The sequence below is a fragment of the Panthera onca genome, chromosome B2 (assembly GCF_046562875.1).
Source record: "Panthera onca isolate mPanOnc1 chromosome B2, mPanOnc1 haplotype 2, whole genome shotgun sequence".
NCBI classification, from domain to species: Eukaryota; Metazoa; Chordata; class Mammalia; order Carnivora; family Felidae; genus Panthera; species Panthera onca.
In genome coordinates this window covers 66,368,324-66,390,473 of record NC_138343.1, presented here as the reverse complement: position 1 = coordinate 66,390,473, position 22,150 = coordinate 66,368,324, and the positions used below count along the sequence as shown (strand labels likewise).

The 22,150-nt window shown below is 38.5% G+C and overlaps 1 protein-coding gene across 1 annotated transcript in view; it reads right to left on the bottom strand.

Annotated features, from left to right (window-relative positions):
* CD109 (CD109 molecule) overlaps window positions 1–22,150 on the bottom strand; it is a 131,507-nt gene that overhangs the window by 29,730 nt on the left and 79,627 nt on the right. Inside the window, exons 16-23 of the mRNA XM_060615955.2 lie at window positions 17,633–17,707; window positions 17,149–17,209; window positions 13,320–13,461; window positions 12,297–12,414; window positions 9,359–9,472; window positions 7,714–7,932; window positions 6,299–6,443; window positions 2,792–2,968 (exon numbers count right to left, since the gene is read on the bottom strand). Of these exons, the coding sequence (XP_060471938.1) occupies window positions 2,792–2,968; window positions 6,299–6,443; window positions 7,714–7,932; window positions 9,359–9,472; window positions 12,297–12,414; window positions 13,320–13,461; window positions 17,149–17,209; window positions 17,633–17,707 (1,051 nt within the window). The remainder of the gene's footprint in view (window positions 1–2,791; window positions 2,969–6,298; window positions 6,444–7,713; window positions 7,933–9,358; window positions 9,473–12,296; window positions 12,415–13,319; window positions 13,462–17,148; window positions 17,210–17,632; window positions 17,708–22,150) is intronic.

Genomic DNA, 22,150 nt, shown 5'->3' with positions numbered 1-22,150 from the left:
CTCTTGCGTTTAAATACGAACGATCTACAAATACATGTATGAAGGAGGATAATTTAAAGCTTATTTATTTATTTTTGAGAGAGCGTGAGAGAGAACAAGTAGGGGAGGGGCAGAGGGAGAAGGAGACAGAGAACCCCAAGCAGGCTCTGCACTGCCAGCACAAAGCCTGACACGGAGCTCGAACTCATGAACCACGAGATCATGACCTGAGCTGAAATCAGGAGTCAGACGCTAAACCAACTGAGCCACCAAGGTGCCCCTGAAGGAGGATAATTTTAAATGGGCAGCTCTGTCTGGAAAGAACCAATTGCTAGATCTTTGAGGACTTCCTGGAACACATAACCACATTTGAGGCCTGCAGGGCCTGTCTCTAATCTGAGGGAAAATATACCACTATCTTTCCCCCATAGCAGCACCCACGTCACACCCCGCTCTGATTCCAGTCCCTGGCCCTCCTCAGTTTACCCTCTCATGCAGCCTATGGCTCCTGACTCACAACCCCCTTCCTCTCTCTTAGCCCTTGTCTGTGCCAGCCTACCCCAGGGAGAGCTTTGGACACTGGCCAGCTTTTCCTCTTCGCTCCCACATCTTACAGCTTACTCTGGTCTAACCTGACACTTCAGATTCTAACCTTTGCTGTCTCCTTCCCTATAGGAGCCCACATTCCTCTCTCACTATTTTATCAGAAGCCCCATTGAGACCTCTTGCACATTGGCCATACTCAAGCATCTTGGCCAATTCCTGGACCTTTTCCATCCTAAGCTTACTGCTTTTAACAACCTAAGAACATTGCAAAGTAAAGTTATCCCCTATAGGTCTGAGGAAGAGCATGAATTCCAGAACCAGATCACCTGGGAGTAAACAGGGGTAAGTTATGTAACCATCCTGTGCCTCAGTTTCCTCATCTGTAAAATGGTAGTAGTGACGGTACACCCACCTCCTAGTGTTTTGGGGAGAAGTAAACGAAAACACTTGTAAAACATTTAAACAGGGTTAGTTATTACCATTATTACATAAAATTTTGTTCAGGATAAACACGCCCCTACATAATGAGGGAACCTGGAAGAAAAGCTCACATCAAAATAGCGTCTTTAAGCTTTCTAATTCTTAACTGTGGAGAAGTTAACAAAACCTAACAGCTGGCCTCTATTTGTATTTAACCCATTCATTCTAAAAAAAAAAAAAACAATAACAAAACACTTGGGAGTTTAAAAGTGTGGACTCGATTTTCAGATTATACTGAACAAGGATTTTTTTAGCATTTTGCATAAACCACTCTAATCCTCACCTCAGCAGGTGTCCCAAATTGTAACGAGAGATAAACTCAGCCACACAGAGATTTGGCTAGAAGTTCCCTAACATGGAAGAGCAAAAGTGAGACTGAAACTTTGGGTGGTTGGCTTCTGGAGTATTTGAGGAAATCAAATTTACTTTATTCTTGTTAAAAATGTTTTTGTTGTTCTCTAAGTATGGACTGTAAGAGCATGGACTCTCAGGCCAGGCAAGGAGTTCAAATCCCATCTCCGCCACTCACTTGCTACGTGACCCTGGGAAAGTTAACTTTTCTGTGTCTCAGTTTCCTCATCTGTAAAAATAGGGGGACAATACTAACACTGTGAGCATTAAATGAGGTATTAAGGGGGCGCCTGGGTGGCTTAGTTGGTTGGGCGTCCGACTTCAGCTCAGGTCACGATCTCACGGTCCGTGAGTTCGAGCCCCGCATCGGGCTCTGTGCTGACAGCTCAGAGCCTGGAGCCTGCTTCCGATTCTGTGTGTCCCTCTCTCTCTGCCCCTCCCCCGTTCATGCTCTGTCTCTCTCTGTCTCAAAAATAAATAAACATTAAAAAAAAAATTTAAATGAGGTATTAGGTGCAAAGGGCTTAGAACACTGCCTGGCACATATAAGCACTCAGCTAATGATAACTGTTGTTATTTGCAAGTTGCAGGCACAAAGCATCTGGTGTCTGGGAACAGACACCTCTCAAGGAGTCAGGGGAGAGTAATCCCCAGTGTGGCATTTTCTGAAGGGCCAGCAGGGCCTCCCCATGCAAACTGTTCCCTCCTAACTCCCACCTACTTGACACTTTAAACTCACTGAGAAGGTGCCCGCCCCATGACACCACATGTGTTTATGTACAGACTGTCTTCACTGAACAGAGAATTTCTTGAGAAGAAAGGCCCTGACCTCCTCTGTTTCCTTAGCAGTGGAACTGACACTGGCACTAACAGATGATCCATAAATGTGGGATGAATAAATGAACAATCAGTCCTCTACATGTTTAGTAGCTTTAAATTTTAGGCCCCTTATTAAAATACAAGCCCCTCTAGGGGCGCCTGAGTGGCTCAGGTGGTTAAGTGCCATTACTTCAGCTCAGTTCATGATCTCACAGCTCATGAGTTCGAGCCTTGCATCTGGCTCCGTGCTGACAGCTCAGAGCCTGGAGCCTGCTTCCAGTTCTGTGTCTCCTTTTCACTGCCCCTCCCCCACTCACACTGTGTGTGTGTGTGTGTGTGTGTGTGTGTGTGTGTGTGTGTGTCTCAAAAATAAACATTAAAAAAAAAAATACAAACCCCCCTGGACACTAACTCCTTAAACATGTTAGCAGCAATTTGTGACAATTACATCTTCCCATTGCTCATTCTTTTAGCACATTTCAGCACCATCTAGTCCTACAACCACAGAGCAAGGACAAATCACTTTCTTCTGAAATATGGCATAGGGTGAACTCTGCCTAAAAAAAAAAAAAAAAAAAAGTTTTTACAAATAAAAGCATATTTCTAAAATGCTTACCTTGCCTCATAAATGAAAGGGCTTTTTCTTTTAAGTTTTCTGTCAGTTGTTTCTTTTTAGTTAGGTAATCCAAAACATAAATATTTGGAGCAAAATTTATCATATTCTGTTCACCACAGCCATAAGGCATCCGTATCAATGAGGCCAAGCCATTGATGGAAGAACCAAGGATATCCCCTGAAAGCACAAGATATTCAATACATTCAGCAAATACTCAATAACTGGTGGCAATGAGACTCCCATTAAGTACAGAAGGCATCGGACACTGAAGCAATAGTTATTCCACTGCTTGGAACAGAGTACAAACATTACATCAAACTTTTAGGAAGACTGGCCAAATAACTGATAACACAGTGGCAATGAACTTGTAAATTATGTGACACATTAGACTCTTAGCTCAGTTAAAGATGTGGCATACACTAGGCAAAAAATAAGTTTAAAAAATAATTCTTGGACAAAAATATGTCAGGGATTGATCATCAGGAAACCATCATTTTTATATAGGAAAGGAATGTTTTATTAGTAGTATTCTTCACATAGCTAGAACCTCATTCTGATTTCTTACTAAGACACTATAAGATTTTTTTAAGGGCAAGGCTTAGAGTAGTTTTCACTGTGTTCTATTTAGCAACAACAAAGTAGAATTAACAAGTCAAAGTCTTTCAATGAATATCACAGTCAAAAAGGATTAGGAATATTCTTCAAAGTTAGTAATCTAAAAATAAACAAAATGCATGTTTAAGAGACACCTCTATCCAAATTCTAATACCATGACTGGGGAAACAAGTAAAAATTCAGAAATACAGAGGCTGAGTTCTAATTCTGACCCCACTGTGGTTGAGCTGTATGGAGAAGAACATTCTTCTATTATTATATTTTAGAAATTTACACCATTCCAAGTCCAAATACTTAGTGAGCATCTAATCCTAAAATAAAATTTTAAAAAATGAATCTAAAAAATAAAGCCTTCTTTTAAATGAATAAGCTGCAGCCATGCTAGCATATGATGTCTTAAAGTTTAGATGTTAACACCCATTAACACGTTAACAGATGTTAACAGAAAAATAGAGGTTATATTATTACCACTTATGCTTTTATGGTTTCTAATATTTAAAATGAACATAAACTTAGATTCTCCATATTCAAAGAAGCAAACTAATATTCACACTAATATTCTGGACTACTAAATAGATTTTTTTAAATAAATATCATATAGGACTACCTGGGTGGCTCAGTTGATTAACTTCAGCTCAGGTCAGGATCTCACAGTTTGTGAGTTTGAGCCCCATGTCAGGTTCTGTGCTGAAAGCTCAGAGCCTGGAGCCTGCTTCAGATTCTGTGTCTCCCTCTCTCTCTCTGTCCCTCCCCTGATCACGCTCTGCCTCTCTGTCTCTCTCAAAAATGAATAAACATTAAAAAGAAATTTTAAAAAATGTATCATATAGAAATACAACTTGAAAAGCCATTCTTTGTGTCACGGTTAAAAATCAAACCTCAACAGTATTTCAGTAACCAAAGATAGATTCATTCAATGTAAGAAGTGGTGGTATACATTTGAAATTCAAGTCTTCTTCCCTTTGTGTGTATGTGTGTATGTGTGTGCATGTGTATTGCATCCCCTGTGTGCGTGCTGCACCTCCCAGCATCACAACACTGTGGGAGAATTTATTCCTCTAAGTAGAGAGCTTATTTAATTCTTCTTAAGAATTATACCCAAGGTGAACGAGCCCCATTTGGGGCTCCATGCTGTCAGCACAGACAGAGCCTGCTTCAGATTCTCTCTCTCTCTGCCCCTTCCCCATTCTCTCTCTCTCTCTCTCTCTCTCTCAAAATAAATAAATAAATACTAATTTTTAAAAAAGAATTAGGGGAGCCTGGGTGGCTCAGTTGGTTAAGCATCTGACTTCGGCTCATGTCATGATCTCACAGTTCATGAGTTCGGGCCCCGCATCAGGCTCTGTGCTGACAGATCAGAGCCTGGAGCCTGCCTCGGATTCTCTGTCTCCTTCTCTCTCTTCCCCTCCCTTGCTTGCACTCGGTCTCTCTCTATCTCTCTCAAAAATAAATAAACATTAAAAAAAATTTTTTTTAAGAATTATATTCAAGGCTCCCAAAAAGTCCTCTATGGAGGGCTTGGTTGTTGGAGTTATAATGGAAAACACTACACCTACAGATGAGATTTAAAATAACTTCTGAAAAAGTGCCTTAGGTCCTGACATCTTGAAGACCTAACAAACTATTTATATTCGTTAATCTTCATTAATCTAAACATTTCCTTCGGTTATTTGTAAAGCACAACTATATAAACAAATCGTTTGTGTGGAAGCTCTGTTTAACAGCTGATGCAAAAACACACTTAGGTTGCCAGAAGGTGACTAGGACAGGGTGAAGTCAGTGGCTTGCTTCCTGTTATAAAGGTTATCTGTGTCCTGCACAGAGAACTGCTCTAGGCAAGAGAGCTCAGCGTTTGGTCATCAGAAGCACTTGTGGAGCCTTTTCAAAATATACACACCCTAACCATAGCTTAAGAAATGCTGATTGTGTAGGTCAGAAGTGCAGCTCTTACAAAGCTCCACACAAGATTCTGATATTATCAGTGGTTGAAAGCCACAGAAGCCAGAAGCTCGGCCCTTAGAAATACTCCCTCCCTTGGGGCCCCTGGGTGGCTCAGTAAGTTGAACGTCTGACTTCGGCTCAGGTCATGATCTCATGGTTTGTGGATTCGAGCCCCGAGTCGGGCTCTGTGCTGACAGCTCAGAGTCTGGAGCCTGCTTCGGATCCTGTGTCTGCCTCTCCCTCTGCCCCTTGCCCACTCATGCTCTGTCTCTCAAAAATAAACATTGGAAAAAAAATTTTTTTTAATTAAAAAAAAAAAAGAATCCCTCCCTCCCTCAAGCCACATTATAAATGAGCGCTGCTAGTCAAAGAGTGATCTTCACACACATCAGAAGCATCAACATCAACTGGGAGCTTGCTAGAAATGCATAATCCAAGGCTCCACCCAGGCCTACTAAACCAACATCTTCCTTTAAACAAGATCCCCACGTGGGGCACCTGGGTGGCTCAGTTGGTTGAGGGTCCAACTTCGGCTCAGGTCATGATCTCACAGCTTGTGAGTTCAAGCCCTGTATCAGGCTCTGTGCTGACAGCTCAGAGCCTGGAGCCTGCTTCAGATTCTGTGTCTCCCTCTCTTTCTGCCCTTCCCACACTCATGCTCTGTCTCTCTCTGTCTCAAAAATAAAGAAACATTAAAAAAAAATTTTAAACAAGATCCCCACGTGATTCAGATGCACACTGAGATTGAGAACTGGTCTAGGTAGAACACATATCTGCTAGTCTTTCTACTGTAATCAGTAGTTGGTACCAACTAAAAACTTTAGCAACCTCTTCTCATTAGGACTAAATTAGAAAATACATCTATAATAGATAACAAATGTGTTATACACACACACACACACACACACATACACATAAACCTGGAGTCATGGCAATATATTGTATTCTTACCAATTGCAGTGATCTGAACTCTTTCACTACCACTCACTGTGTTGGGAGGAAATGAGAAACTCAATGTTTTCAGGGGAGTTTGTAATTTGTGGACAGCCAAGTCTAACAAGATGGATTGTGAATACAATTTTTCTATTCCTTCAGCCTGTTGGAAAAAAGGAACACGATTAACATGGTCTCCACTCATCCGTCTACAGAGTTTTATGCAAATAAGATAAACATCTTGCCTGCAGTGTTTGCACTATGCGTACATTAGGTAAATACCTACCATTTTTGATTCCTGCTTCAAATCTGTTAATAAATGCTTACTTTCTAATTAAAGTAGATAAAACATTTCATGAAATAGCAATTGAGAGGTGCCTGGATGGCTCAGTCGGTTAAGCATCCAACTTCAGCTCAGGTTATGATCTCACAGTTCGTGAGTTCAAGCCCCATGTGGGGCTCTGTACTGACAACTCAGAGACTGGAACCTGCTTCAGATTCTGTGTCTCCCTCTCTCTCTGCCCCTCCCCCTCTCGCATTGTCTTTCTTTCTCTCTCTTAAAAATAAATAAACATTTAATAAAGTTAAAAAAAAAAGAAATAGCAATTGAAATGATAAAGGAGAAGATGAAAAGGTAATGATAAAAACTCTCTGAGGTAAATCCTATTATTATCCAAAGAGAGATTTAAAAAGAGAGAGAGATATCAAACTCCTTGCCCCAAGTCACACTTGACAGAACTGGCATTTGAACCTAGGGCTGTCTCACCCCAGGACACAAGTGCTTACCCACCAGGCTGAGTTTTTCTGCATAATGCCTTCTCTAAAGAAAAATCTACAAAATTGCTTCTAACTATACATTCAAAATACATACAACTGTAGATTCAAAATCTACATATCAACTTGGCATGATTTTTTTTTAATTTTTTTAATGTTTATTTAATTTTAAGATAGAGAGAGAGAGACAGAGTATAAGCAGGGGAGGGGCAGAGACAGAGAGGGAGACACAGAATCTGAAGCAGGCTCCAGGTTCCCAGCTGTCAGAACAGAGCCTGACACAGGGCTCGAACCCACGAATCATGAGATCATGACCTGAGCCAAAGTCAGACGCTTAACTGACTGAGCCACCCAGGTGCCCCTCAACTTGGCGTGATTTGATAGGACCCTAATGTAAAACAGTTTGTAAATGTAATTGATTGACTGCAAAAGAGATTTGCTATATAGACATATCATAAATTTGAAGAGGAAATGGATGATTACTTCCAAAACATATTATGTATCATTACAGACAGATGAGATAACAATTAGACAATACCAGGGTGGAGGAGATGACCTACTAGATCTTGCCAACAAATTTAACCAAGAGAAAAACCATCTTCTGTTTCCTTTTTAATTATATATTTCCGTTTCAATTATTCAAGACTTCAAACATTTACCTTTACTAAAATCCTCTGGGTGACAGCATCAGAAGCAGCAGGTGAAATGGCCGTGACTGTGATTGGAATTTCCCCCAGGTGTGTTGGCTTGACTGGGAAAACAACAGTTGCCCCATCCTCACTGGGAACCAGAATGGTCTGCTGGTGTCCGGTCGCATTTATTTCATTTAAAGCCATTAGAATATCAAATTTGTCACTTTTCTCAATGATTACTTGAACCTGGAAGGAAAATTATCAAAAGTTTTGTATAATAAACGCTCATAAGTAAAGTGTTGCTTTAGCCACATCAAGTGCTAGTAAATCCATGAGGCTCAAGACTGGAGAAATAGGAGACAGAGATTCAGCCAAGAAGAGGATGAGAAGGTTATCAGGGAAAACTTCATTTTCCTACGTTCTCGTCATCCACTTCAAGATTTGTGGGAAAAGGGCACTCTTCGGTTCCATTTCTAACATTAAACTCCCACTAACATTAAATTCTGTCATCATCTGAAGGCTTTGAGTGGGAAGGATGTGCCCAGAAAGGTTATTTCATGTCACGGTATTGCCACAAGCCTGATTTAACTGCATCATCCTAGGACACTGGTCCCATTAGAAAAACCTAAGACAAACAGGATGCAGGGTTATTACATCTATTGAGAGTCTTGGCTGAAATTATCCCAAGGAAAGAATGATGCAGACATCAGTCCTGAAGCATATGTTGGTTGTAAACTTGTGTAAAGTCTGTCAAAGTTGCCAGTCTTGCCAAGGATGGCATTTATCTAGGCCTTACACTTCATGAATTGTTTTCCATTTATTTTCTCATCTTTTTCTCAAAATACTTTCTGTAGAAACAAGAATTATCATTCCCATTTTACATTAAGTTATTTGCTGGCAAGGGCTGGAGTGGGACGTCGAATCCAGGCCTTCTGATTCCAGATCTTCTGCTCTTTTCAAAGTACCATTGTTGACTACGTTAAAAAGTACAATTTAAAAATAATTTACAAACATAGTGCTTAATGAGATTGTGGCATTTTCACTTAACAAAGTTAATAACATAGTCCTACTTACTCTGAGGGGAAAGAATTAATCACTTGGTTAGCACTACTATGGGCACAATACAAACGGTGGCCTAAGCCTGCCTTCCAGGGAACTGACTACCTAAGGAAACACTAGGCACATGACTCAAAACACAAAGCCTTGTTTTGAATACGTTGTATTCAAAACAAAATACATTATAAAAACATGGAAACAGCCCAGAACAGAATGGGTGAGGAAAGATATCCTAGTTTTATGCCAGGTCTTGAGAGGAATAAGTCAAGGAACACAGAATGGCAGTGCAAAGGGGCAATGCCTCTAGATGTGGGGAAGGCTGGGAAACAGCACAGGGAGTCAGGAAAGACACAGACCTGCCTCACATACAGTAAGGAAGTTACGTGGCTCAAGTAGAAAACATATGCAAGAAATTAAGAAAGGAAGGACAGACACACTAATACAATCCTTAGACATTAATAAGTAGAAGAAATCACTGACAAAGTGTGTTTATTTTCAATCTCTCAGAAATGTATAAAATGCTTACATGCCCAGATGCCCAAACATTAATAACCCTGTGTGTTTTCTCCATTTTTTCCTGAAGTATGAATGATTAACAAAACTTTTAATACATTACCTCAGTGGCATCTTTCAAATAATTGAATATGGTTACTTCCAAAGCAAATTCTTCACCTCTGATAACAGAGTAGGGAAGATTCAAAAAAATGAAAAATGGCTGGAAGGCTTGTAGCTGGAAAAAACACAATGAATACATATTTTATTAAAGTCAAAATGCTTCATATTACATGCAATTAAAAGTAAATCTCACAAAACCTATGAAGCCTATAATTTCACATAGAAATGTCCACTTGCCTATCAACAGGAAACAAACAGCAACTTACCCCAAATGAATGATGATGATAAACTGATGTGGCTTATGGTATTTAACATATTAATCACTACATTTTACTAAATGCCTACCAGGATCTAGGAACTTTATTTTTTTATCATTTTATTTTATTTTCATCATGATAATTGGTGTACTGTCTAATCCCCACCCCCTACTACCCCATCCTCCCACCCATCACCCCTCTGGTAACCATCTGTGCTATAGTTAAGAGTCTGTTTCTTGGTTGTCTATCTGGGTTTTTTTTTTTTCCTTCACTCATTTGTTTTGTTTCTTACATTGTACATGAGTGAGATAATATGGTATTTGTCTTTCTCTGACTCATTTGACTTAACATTATACTCTCTAGCTCTATTCATGTTGTTGCAAATGCCAAGATTTCATTCTTTTTTCTGGCTGAATAATATTTATATATATACACACATATATACACATATGTACACATATACCACATCTCCTTTATCCATTCATCTATCAGTGGACACTTGGGTTGCTCCCATAGTTTGGCTATTGCAAATAATGCTGCAATAAACATGGGAGTGCATATGTCCCTTTGCTTTAGTATTTTTGTATTTGGGGGGGGGGGGGGGGGTAAATATCCAGTAGTGTGATTCTTGGATCATAACGTTCTATTTTTAGTTTTTTGAGGAACCTCCATATTGTTTTGCACAGCCAAATTGGCTGCACCAATTTGCATTCCCACCAACAGTGCAAGAGTGTTCCATTTTCTCCACATCCTTGCCAACACTTGTTGTTTCTTGTATTGTTGAATTTAGCCATTCTGACAGGTGTGAGGTGATAATTCATTGTAGTTTTGATTTGCATTTCCCTGATGATAAGTGATGTTGAGTATCTTTTCGTGTGTCTCCTGGCCATCTGTAACATCTTCTTGGGAGAAACAGCTGTTTATGTCTTCTGCCCATTTTTAATTGGATAATTTGGTTTTGGGGTACTGAGTTTATCAGTTCTTTATATATTTTGTATTTTAACCCTTTATAGGATATGTCATTTGTAAATATCTTCTCCCGTTCAGTAGGTTGCCTTTTAGTTTTATTGATTGCTTCCTGCACTGTGCAGAAACTTTTTACTTTAATGTGGTCCCAACAGTTTATAGGTACTTTACTCAATTTCATTTAATTCTTACAACTCCTAGGAGGCAGGTTCTATGCACATATTTTACAGAAAAGAAATCTGAAATTCAGATATATCTGAAACGAGTACAAGATCACATTGCTAGTAAATGAAGGAACCAGAAATGGATCCCAGAATGTCTGATGCCAAAGTCAAGCTCCTGACCTACTGTGCTATAATGACTCCACCAACTGGCCAAATCAAACAACCCCTGTTTTAGACACGTGGAAAGTCTAGACGATGTTCTGCTTACTACGTTCTAACATATACATGCACATGTACTTCCTCATTGGTGACCCAATTCTGATACTGTTGGCCAAATCCTTCATGGGAAGCTGAACCCCTACCCTGCCTCTGAAAGCAGCCATTGATTAATTTAGGCCGATGGTTGTCACTGGCAGCAGTAATTTCCTCTAGAGGTTTACTTAGACATTTGTGAAAGTGTCTTAGATTGTCACAATGATTGAGGGGCACCATTGACACATAGTGGGTGAAAGTCTGTAATGCTCAGGACAGAAGAACTGTCCCCTGTCCCTCATGATTCTTGAATATCTCTTCAGACATTCATGTAAAGTACCTTCTTGTAATGACCTGAACTTCAAACCTAATTCCAACTTATATATGAACCCAAATATTGGAAATATATTGCATTTCTCAATACACACTGAATTTTTCATAAATACAGCTATTTTATAAATCAACAGAAGACTGCCCTTTGTTTTGTTTGTAACTTTACCAAAAGTCGTTCAGTTTCAGAAACCGACATCACCACAGGCAGTACTACTCAAGGTGTTTGAGTGGCTGAAACAATACGTGTACATCAAACTTGATTTGCAGCTATTACACACAGGGTGATTCCATGCCTGGAGTAAACAGTTAAATACATATGACTCCTAGTGCAGCTATGACTGATAACTTATATACTGTAATATGTATTACTTTATTACAGATTACTTTCCTTTTATTTCTCAATATTTCACTTAAGGCATCATATGGATTTTTTTAATTGAGTATGTAAGTATACTATATTTTCTATGACTTGCATTGTAGATGGTAAAGGGGAAAACAAAATATCTGTTATAAAAAGGGGGCTTCAGGTATGACAGAGGTAAGAACTACTGGTCTAAGACCAAACGTGTATATTCCTCTCGCCAGCGACTGGGTTAGGAAGTCACATATGCTGCAATCTGACCAGAAATGTGAAGGCATGTCTTCTAGGGGACATCTTGAGAAGTTCTGCTCATCCTTATCAGAGGGACACACAGAAATCCTCTGTCTTCTGGCCTTTGGAAATGGTTGGATTCAGTCAATAATAAACTTTTTATCCAAATCTTAACATGGATGGAACACATTTAGGAGTTCAATACAGCTCACATTCTAAAGTAAACAACTAATAAAAAACAAAAAGGAAAAGCCAAGGAACCTCTAAACACTGAGCAACATCATAAGCAATTTTTTTTTGAAAATCCATTGAAGAGTGGACACTTTTTTTGCTTTGGGCACTTTAACATTTATAAGCAGCTCTTTCATATACTACCTCCACTGGAGTCCTGGTTAGTCCAAGACCTAAGTCCTCAGAGATCACAAATGCGGTAGCCACCCAAGAAGTGATAGAATCAGGCACGGTAACTTCAAAGTCTTGGTAAATCTTGGAACTAAAGTCAAGATAAAAACAAAAATCACAACCCTGAGAACTGACACATTTCCAAAAAAGTCAACATAACCTAAACCATTTTTGGAAGAGTTTTAGTTTTCCAAATTGTTTGCCTATCTAAATTTTTTTGAGTGAGCATGAAACGGCAGATCCCAAATTCTCAAGGACCAGGTCATTTAATAAGGCCATAACACTGCATCCTGACTCATATTCCATTAAAAGCTTTCAACAATGTTTACACTTTCAGAATGACCATTATTTTCATAAATGTACAGATAATAAATACATATTTTCAAATTTAACTTGATTTATTTCTGTCAATTTACGTGAAAGTTTCCCTCCGTATCCTGGTCATGTATTTGTGTGTGTGTGTTTTGAGCTTTGACTTGTGTCTTATTTCAAGTTTCCATACATGGCTGACTATAAAATATATGCATATTTCATGATTCATCTGCTCAGTCATTAGACCAGATAGCACAGGGTTTGTCAACTAAGCTGAGTCCCTCCACCACCTGTGCTGCTTCTCCCTGTGGCTCACGGGGATGTTTTATAAGGAGCTACAAGGCCGAGAGAGTAATCGTCAGTACTCTCACCCCAAGGCAACAAGTGTACTCTCAGCAATTTTCTCAAACAAGAACCATGAGACTTCAAGGAAGTTCAAAACACCCTTCGTTAGAAGAAGGTCTATCTTCTCCTTAATGATACTCTCACTGCCCCAATTTGCATGTGGCTTTATTATATACTACATTTAAATACACTAAATATCGTTCTAAGATAAAAAACCTCTTGGTTTATTTAGCTTTAACCACAATATGTTTGCACTTAAACATTAGAAAGAACACAAAACTTGTTTAAAAATAACACTAAACAAAATATATATAAGCAAAGAACATGATAAATCTTTACCCCATGTTGGTGTCTAGCCAAATCCAAGTCTCTGGAAAATGCTTTCTGACACGTGGATCGCTAACTGAAGAAAAGTCATGGAAATCTACCAAGTATCCTTCATTTTCCTCCACAAACCTCTCGGCAAGTTCTACGCTGTCATCTAAAAATCAACATTGGCAACTGTTAGGAAAAAGTCCCTGTAGAGAATGATTATAAACTCAGTCCATGGAATTGCAGCACCTCTCAGCTGAATGGGACTTTAGAGCTCATCTTATCCAACCTTCTCGTTTTACAGATGAGACACCTGAGACCCACAGAAGTCAAGTGACTTACCCAAGGCCCTGTGGCCAGTTACGGCAATGCCAAAACTTAAAAAAAAAAAAAAAAAAAAAAAAAAAAAAGTTTCCTGCCCATATGGCCAACACCTAAAAAACTACTTACAGTGCAGTTGCTAAAAAATAAGTTAAATCATTTTTAAAGTTACCTTCAATTTTTCTATTCTTTTTAGCTCCCTAGTGCCAGTTACCAATGGCTATCCCAGCCATAAGATGCCACAATCATCCTGTTTACTAACTTAAAAACAGCTATGTTGCCATACAAACTCTGGATTACCTACTTCTATTTTTTCAACTTTTCTATAAGTCTATAATTATTTCAAAATAAAATGTAAAAAAAAAATAGACTACAGTCAGTACGAGGGATACAAAGATGAATGCAGGGAGCTTCTTCACTCACAGTCTATTGGAGGAGACAAATAGAAAACTGTAGTAAACATGTTAAGAGTGACACAGACATATAAAAAATGCCTATTGTGCACAATAATGGCTGATTTTATCCAAAATCTGAATGATGAAAATAGTGTGGCTAGGGGAAAAAAATCCATTTTGCAGGGGTTTTGGGGTTTTTTTATTCTGTTTTCTTTAAGTCTCCAGTTAAAGAGTACCCCACATGGGAAAGGGACACAGGGCAGGTAAACTAAGTACAAAGGCATGTCCCAAATATGACAGTGAGTATTAGGTAAGAGGGGCGTAAAATGAGAAGAGAAAGAATGGCTAAATCCAGATATTAAATATCCAATCTCCCATGCTGAAGGACTTAGATTGATCCTTTAAGCAATTTTGACCTATTGAAGGTTTTAGAATAAATTAGAAACATGATCCAGCCCACAGCTCATGTTTTATAATGATAACTCTGGCATCAGTGTGAACAATGGTTTAGAGCTGGAGGAAATGGAAGGTGGGCAAAGCAGTTAAGTTAGGAAGTTATTACAATAGTCAACGAGACACTGACAAGGGCCTGAAGCAAGGAGAGGAGAGGAAGAATAGTCTCAAGAGATGATTCTGCCCTGCCTCTTGGGTGGATGACTTCTGTGTATGCCCATGGCATGCTGACTCCCCCCACCCCAGTCCTCAGCACACTCTTCTAATTATATATTGTTTTGCCCCACTAGACCAAGTTGAAATCTCATTGCCTCGTACATACTAGGCATGCAATTAATATCATCACTATCCATTAAATAATGAATGAACGAACTGGATCTGAGGAATAAAATAGTAGGTAATTGCAGACTTATAAGTGCTAAACATGTGTCATACAATTTAAATGTTTTTGAATTTAACATCATAATACCCCTGTAATACCAATAATATTATTAGCACTATATTTCAATTGGAGATTTGAGGTTTAGAAAGGTTAATTGACTTTCTCAGTGTCAAAACACCAGAACTTAAAAGCAGAAGTATTTGATGGCAATCCTTTTCTTAACTACCATGTTATTCCACATCTGACAGAGAGGAAGGAACTAAGGATGTGTTGTGGGTTTCTGATTTAGGCATCTAGGTAAATGATGATTTCATTAACATAGGTCTGAAATTATATCAATTCAAGGAATCACATATCAATAAAATTATATTAAGGAAAAGCAAGGTTGTAAAGGAAGAGAAGATCATAAACTTGGCTTGTGACATACTGAATTTAAGGTATTTGTGGGATGCAGAAACAGAGGGGTAAGATAAACAGTCAAGATGTTCCAAAGTTTGGGTTAATGAAGAAGATGTCAAGGAAGTAGGGAAGAATGCTACCAAACTGAATAATCATGGTGGTCCAGGCCAAGTACTGGAGGAAAGTGAAAGCAGAAGGAGCCAATAACCCAGAATAACCAGAAGTCAAGACCAAGGAAGATATTTGGTCTCTAGTAAGGACAAAGAAGGCATTCAATAGATTTAAGGGAGTGAGTGAATATCCAAGGTAGAAGGATAGGCATTTGAAATGTTAAAAGTAAAGCAGTGTTCCAGTGATAACGTGACCTTGAGTAACTACTGATGCCATAGTACTGACTGCAAGATACATTATGTACTGGGGCACCTGGGTGGCTTGGTCGGTTAAGCGTTTGACTTCGGCTCAGGTCACGATCTCACGGTCCGTGAGTTCGAGCCCCACATCAGGCTCTGTGCTGACAGCTCAGAGCCTGGAGCTTGTTTCGGATTCTGTGCCTCCCTCTCTCTCTGCTCCTCCCCTGTTCATGCTCTGTCTCTCTCTGTCTCAAAAATAAATAAACATTAAAAAAAATTAAAAAAAAAAAAAAAAGATACATTATGTACTTAGGAACCCTGATCCAGAAGAGAAGCAGAAAAATGAATGCCAGTCACTTAAGAAGGTTTCTAGGGACACAGTATGCTAGTAGGAGGATCAAATTTCTTCTGTTAAACAGTGGGGAAAAAAAGGTAGAAGAAAGTTCTTAGGAAATGTAAAGGATACAATAAGTATTACTAACAACAGAATGAGTATTACAGTGGAAATCAGGATTTGATAAGTAAGGATGAAAAAAGATGGGTAAAAGCAGATACCAACAAAGAGAGAATGGAAAAAGATTGCTTAGAAGGTGTCTAGGATGGATTGTTACATGAAGAAAGCTAACCATACCATATTATCTTTAATGCATAGAAATCATAATGATTTCATAAAATTTTTAATACTATACAATGATCTTTTTGCTTCAGGGCAGAGGCTCGGGTATCCTGTAGTGTCAAAAATCAGCCCAAAGCTGGAGAGCCTGGGGCTTAGTGTGGAGTAACTGAGAAGACCTGGCAGGAATAGGGAATCCGGGGATACAAATTGTGACAGCCTTACAAGATGATATTAGCATAATGTTACCTAAAGGAAAAGAGAACAACTCCTGGAGTTAACCATTCTCATTTCCACACTTCCTTCAGTCAAAACATTTCACTTCTTCCTAAGCACTCTTATTATTAGTTGGGTAGCAACTCTATTTAGCAACACAGGGAACTAGGTGTGACCCTGCTCAGGAAGAACTCAGACTGATGAGACATGCACGTGTGCAGGTGCATGCACTCACGCATGCTCACTGCATGTACCAGCATACTTATGGCATCTGGGTTATATTCTAGGTGAACATGCGTGTGTGTGTGTGCACACTGCATATACCAGCATACTTATGGCATCTGGGCTATATGCTAGGTGAACATCAAAATGCCAGAGAACAAAAATGTTTCAAAACTATGTTGTTCCTTTTATCTAATTCCAAAATAACAGCACAGTTTGCAATATAAATTGGAAGCATAGGATCTTCCAATATGCCCCAAAAAAATAACCATTTCAAAGAACTACAAGGGAGCAAATGGAAATCTAGACAGAAGCCCAGACAAATATTCCATGTCATGGCTCAAATGTACATTAAACTCCAAAGACTTTAGGAAAAGAGAACAGAAAATGAAATCACAATATCCATATCCATTAAACCAGAAATCATCCATACTTATAAGTAATTTTAAATACCTGAGATGAAAGACTTAAATACTTTGAAAGCACATTGCTAGGTTCTACTTACAAACACCATCAATGTAATCCTTCATAAGGTTTGCATCTGTCAATACCCAGAGGCCACACTCCTAAAAAGAATAATTTTAAAAATTTTTTTAAGTTTAAATGCTTTGTAAAATGTCACAGCAGTCTTCTATACTCTTAATTCACTCTTGTTCATTTGTTTTTATGCAGACATGAAAATTTTGAGTTTTTTTGACTCTATCTCATTTTTGAGAATTTAGGTACATACATGAGCATTCTCTCTCTCCCTCTCATACACAGATACAGATACACACACACACACACACACACACACACACACACACTTTTTCCATTTGCTTTTAAAATTGGAAGGATGATTATCTTTCCATTTCAAATTATATTTATATAACACACTATACTTCAACAACACATTTAATAAAAGGTTAATCAGATAATTAATTCTGAAGGTGTTTGCAATAGTAAAAGATATTTATATCTTTCCAAATTATATAATAAGCTAAACATACCTGAAAAACTGCAAAAGAATTCATGAACATGCCTAAATAATACCCTGTGTTATAGAGCTCCAACTCATGGACCACCTAAGGAGAAGATAAAATATGTGGAATGAATTGATTTGTATCATACTGTTCTGCCCTCTGTAATATTTCTTGTATGTTACTTAGATAACACACAGCCCACATGCTTATCTAATTTGAAAGTGACACAAATGGAACAATAACAAATATTTGAATGCCTTATTCATGATTCAATCAGCTAAAATTACATTGATTCTTTTAACTTATTTTCACTCTGTTCACTAATCCAGAGTTCCTAAGAAATGTGGGCTTGAGGTTTGCTCAGGAGGAATTTAAATGTCAATTCCTAAACCAACACACAGGGGTCAGCATTGAAAACAACCCATACTTCTGGCAGAAATAAACGGGTTAAATTTGATGGTTAATATAAGTTCTGCAAATGTCACTTAACTACATTTTCTTAAATAACAAAAAGAGATAGTTTACAAAAAAGAAATGTAAGTTATTAACAAACAGAAAAAATATTCAACCTCGTTGATAAAGCACTGCAAATTATAACATCAATGAGATAGTTTTTTCAATATTGAGATATTTACATAATCACATTAGCAATGTTATTTTTTTAAGAGCAGCACTCATTACTAGCAAGAGAGAGTAAAATAGGCTAAAAGACTGAGTAAAGTTGGCAGCTCCCAAGAGATAAACACAGATTAGAATATGACCTAGCAATTCCATCCCAATGTATATGCTGAAAAGAACAGGCACTCAGATATACATGTATGGCCAATGTTCATTGTGGCATCAGTCACAATAACCAAAAGACAGAAACAACTTAAACGTCCATCAACAGAAGAATGGATAAGCAAAATGTGGTATATACATCAAACAGAATATTACTTAGCCATAAGAAGAAATGAAGTTCAGATACATGCTACAACATGGATGAACCTTGAAAACATTAAGCTAAGTGAAATAAGGCAGACACAGAAGGAAAAAATTTTATATGATTCCTCTTATATGAAATGTCTAGACAAGTAAGTTCATAAAGACAAGTAGATTAGAGGTGGCTGGGGCTGGGAATAGGGGGAAATGGAGAATTATCACTTAATGGCTACAGAGTCTGTCTGGGGTAACAAAAAAGTTTTAGAAACAGATAGTGATGATCGTTGTACAACATGAAAGTAATTAATGCCACTGAATTGTCTTTCAAAAATGGTTAAAATGGCAAATTTTATGTTACATACATTTCACCACAATAAAAAAAGTTAAGATATTATACAGTTTGGTAACTATTTCAACCTATCTCTCTTATTTACATTAGCGTTAACTAGACAAATTAAGACAAAGGCAGGAATACAAATCATGAAAGAGTCTAAGTGCAAATTTAAAAAACAACCACGTTTGGAGCCCCTCAGTGGCTCAGCTGACTGTCTGAATCTTGATTTCATCTCAGGTCATGATCTCGTGGTCTCGTAAGTTCAAGCCCCGCATCAGGCTCTGCACAGGCCGTACAGAGCCTGCTTGGGATTCTCTCTCCCCCTCTTTCTCTGTCCCTTCCCCACTCATGCTGTCTCTGTCTCTCTTAAAATAAATAAATAAAACTTTTTTAAAAATTTAAAAAAAAAAAACACATTTAAAATCAAACACCTGGAGCACCTGGGTGGCTCAGTCGGTTAGGTGACTGATTTCAGCTCAGGTCATGATCTCGCGGTTCGTGGGTTCAAGCCCTGCATCAGGCTCTGTACTGACAGCTCAGAGCCTGGAGCCTGCTTTGGATTCTGTATATCCCTCTCTGTCTGTCCCTTCCCCACTCACACTCTGCCTCTCTCTGTCTCTCAAAAATGAATAAACGTTAAAAAAAATTAAAATCAAACACCTGCATCCACTTTTTTTGCCACACTAACAACAACCGCAGCTACATCCATGGTAAGCAAACACGGTGCTAGAACAGGCACCGAGAAGAAAACAACAGAAGGAGAAAACAGAAAATTTCATAATATCTCAACAAGCTGGCAAATACAACCAGTGTATAGTCCAACTGTAGACAATGGAGCCAGAGCCAGACATAATGGAGAGAAAAGATTTTAGTCCCAAGACTCAAACTCTGCTATAGGACACAAATGCATGCAAGATCACCTTCCCCTGACACTCAGGCATGAATCAATGGAATTATCAAGAAGAAACACCTATCTCAAAAAGAAATCCTCGTTTTCTCACTGGCTCAACAAAAAGGCATTGCCAAGGCTGGAGCAAAGGCTGATGTCTGAAAATCATTTCTGGAATATCTAGCACACTTAAATTTTCCCAAAGTGTTCAAGAGTCTCTCGGCACCATGTATAAATTTAACAAGAACAAAAGAAACCAAAATGGTCTATTACCACAGGCTCCTGATGCCCTTCTCCAGAGCCAACTCTGGAGAAACAAGAAAAGCAAGTAGGAAACTTGGATGAGTGGTATGAGAAAAGCCTGAGAAGAGTAAAAGATAACTTTAACTGGTGTGTTGGGAGGAAGTGGGTGGCAGAAAGCTGCTAGAGGCAGTCTGGAGAAAAGATTTTTTAATTCTGCTCTTGCTTCTTTCCAGGAAACAGCCTTGGGACAATCATTCCTTGCATTTTCACTGCCAAAATCAGCAGCTGCACCAGCAGCCTACACTGCCTGTATAAGGGTCAGGAAGATAATACCAGGTCAGCACCTCTGCTTTTCTGGTGGAGAAACTGAGGAAAACACGTGGACAGACCCATGGCCACAAGCACTCACTCTTCCTCTGCACTCCAAACCCTAAAAGCTGGTGGATCATGACCCCAAAAAACTGCCTTTTCTTGGTGATGCTTTTCCCTAAGAGCTTAAAAGTGAAACATTGAATAAAAGCCAGCAGCACACAGGGAAGATCAAGAGTAGTTCTCTAGTCTCTGAAGCTTGACCCCTCCCCCTCTTTAAACTCACAAGACTTACACAGATTGGAATGGGGTGTTCAGCCTTCCCCAATGGACAATATCAGAACAGCTGCCAAATCAACTACATCCAAAGAGTATGACTTCCATAAAAGACATCCAAATGGACAACACATAACATATGATGCGAAATATTGAAAAGGCCAGTTCAAGATTTTAAAATAAACATGGCAGATAGACATAAGGAGATAAAAGAAAATATTAGCAATATAAAACAAGAATGAAAGATAAGAACCCAATGAAAATAATATACATTAAAAATATAATAGCTGACATAAAGAACCCAATATAAGAAATCAAAGGAGGATAGATACAACTGATAGATGATCAGGGAGCAGAGTCAACTGTGGAGCTCTCTCAAAGGAAAAAAGGAAAGTCAAAAAGATAGTGAACATAAAACAAAAAGCTAAGAGATATGGAGAATGGAAGTAGACATGCCAATCACTGAATAACAAGAGTCTCAGAAGAAGAGAAATGGAGAATGAAGAAACAAATGAAGAAATAACAGATGTAAATTTCCAGAATTAAAAAATGAAGGAAGAGCATAGACTGCAAGGGCAATCAATAATGACACTGAATTACAATCCTGTACAATCACAACATGGTCTGGGCAGGATTGGAGAAGAAGGTGGTAACAAGTGAAAGACAAAAGGGATGTGCAAGAAAATGAGAGCATACTGGGGCACCTGGGTGGCTCAGTTGGTTAGGCATCCGACTTCAGCTCAGGTCATGATCTCACCATTCCCAATTCGAGCCCTGCATCAGGCTCTGTGCTAACACCTCAGAGCCTGGAGTCTGCTTCGGATTCAGTGTCTCCCTCTCTCTGCCCCTCCCCCACTCACACCTCTGTCTGTCTGTCTGTCTCTCTCTCTTTCTCTCTCAAAAATAAATAAACATTTTAAAAAATTTAAAAAATAAAATAAAATGAGAGCATGCGAAAAAATGCTCGTCTTGTCTGGTGAAGATAGAATTTTGATAGTCTTAAGAAATCAGCAAGAATAAATAGTAGTATGGTTCATGAGTTAAGGGCCTCTGTCATAGGAACAAAAACAGAATGTATAACTTACAAACCAGAAGAATAAAATTTGATCTAACCCCTGGAAAAAATAAAAATAAAAAGAGGGAAGAAAAGTAATTACATTTAAAAATATGAAATAAAGTAGAAATAATTCCTAATTAAGACAAGAATTACCATACTTGTAAATGTGTTAAATAAGCTTATTAAAAGATATGGACTACCAGACATTAAAAACAAAAACAAAATATAATATAATAACATGCTACCTACAAGATAAACTTAAAGGAAAACTTATAAAAGCTTGAAAATAAAAAGGTAGAAAAATATGCCAGCAAGGTTGAACCAAAAGAAAGCTGGGATAACAATCTTTTGTTTTTTTAATGTTTATATTTTTAGAGAGAGGCAGAGAGAGAGAGACAGAGTGCAAGCAGAGAGAGAAGGAGACACAGAATCCAAAGCAGGCTCCAGGCTCCAAGCTGTCAGCACGGAGCCTGATGTGGGTCTCGAACTCTTGAACTGTGAGATTATGACCTGAGC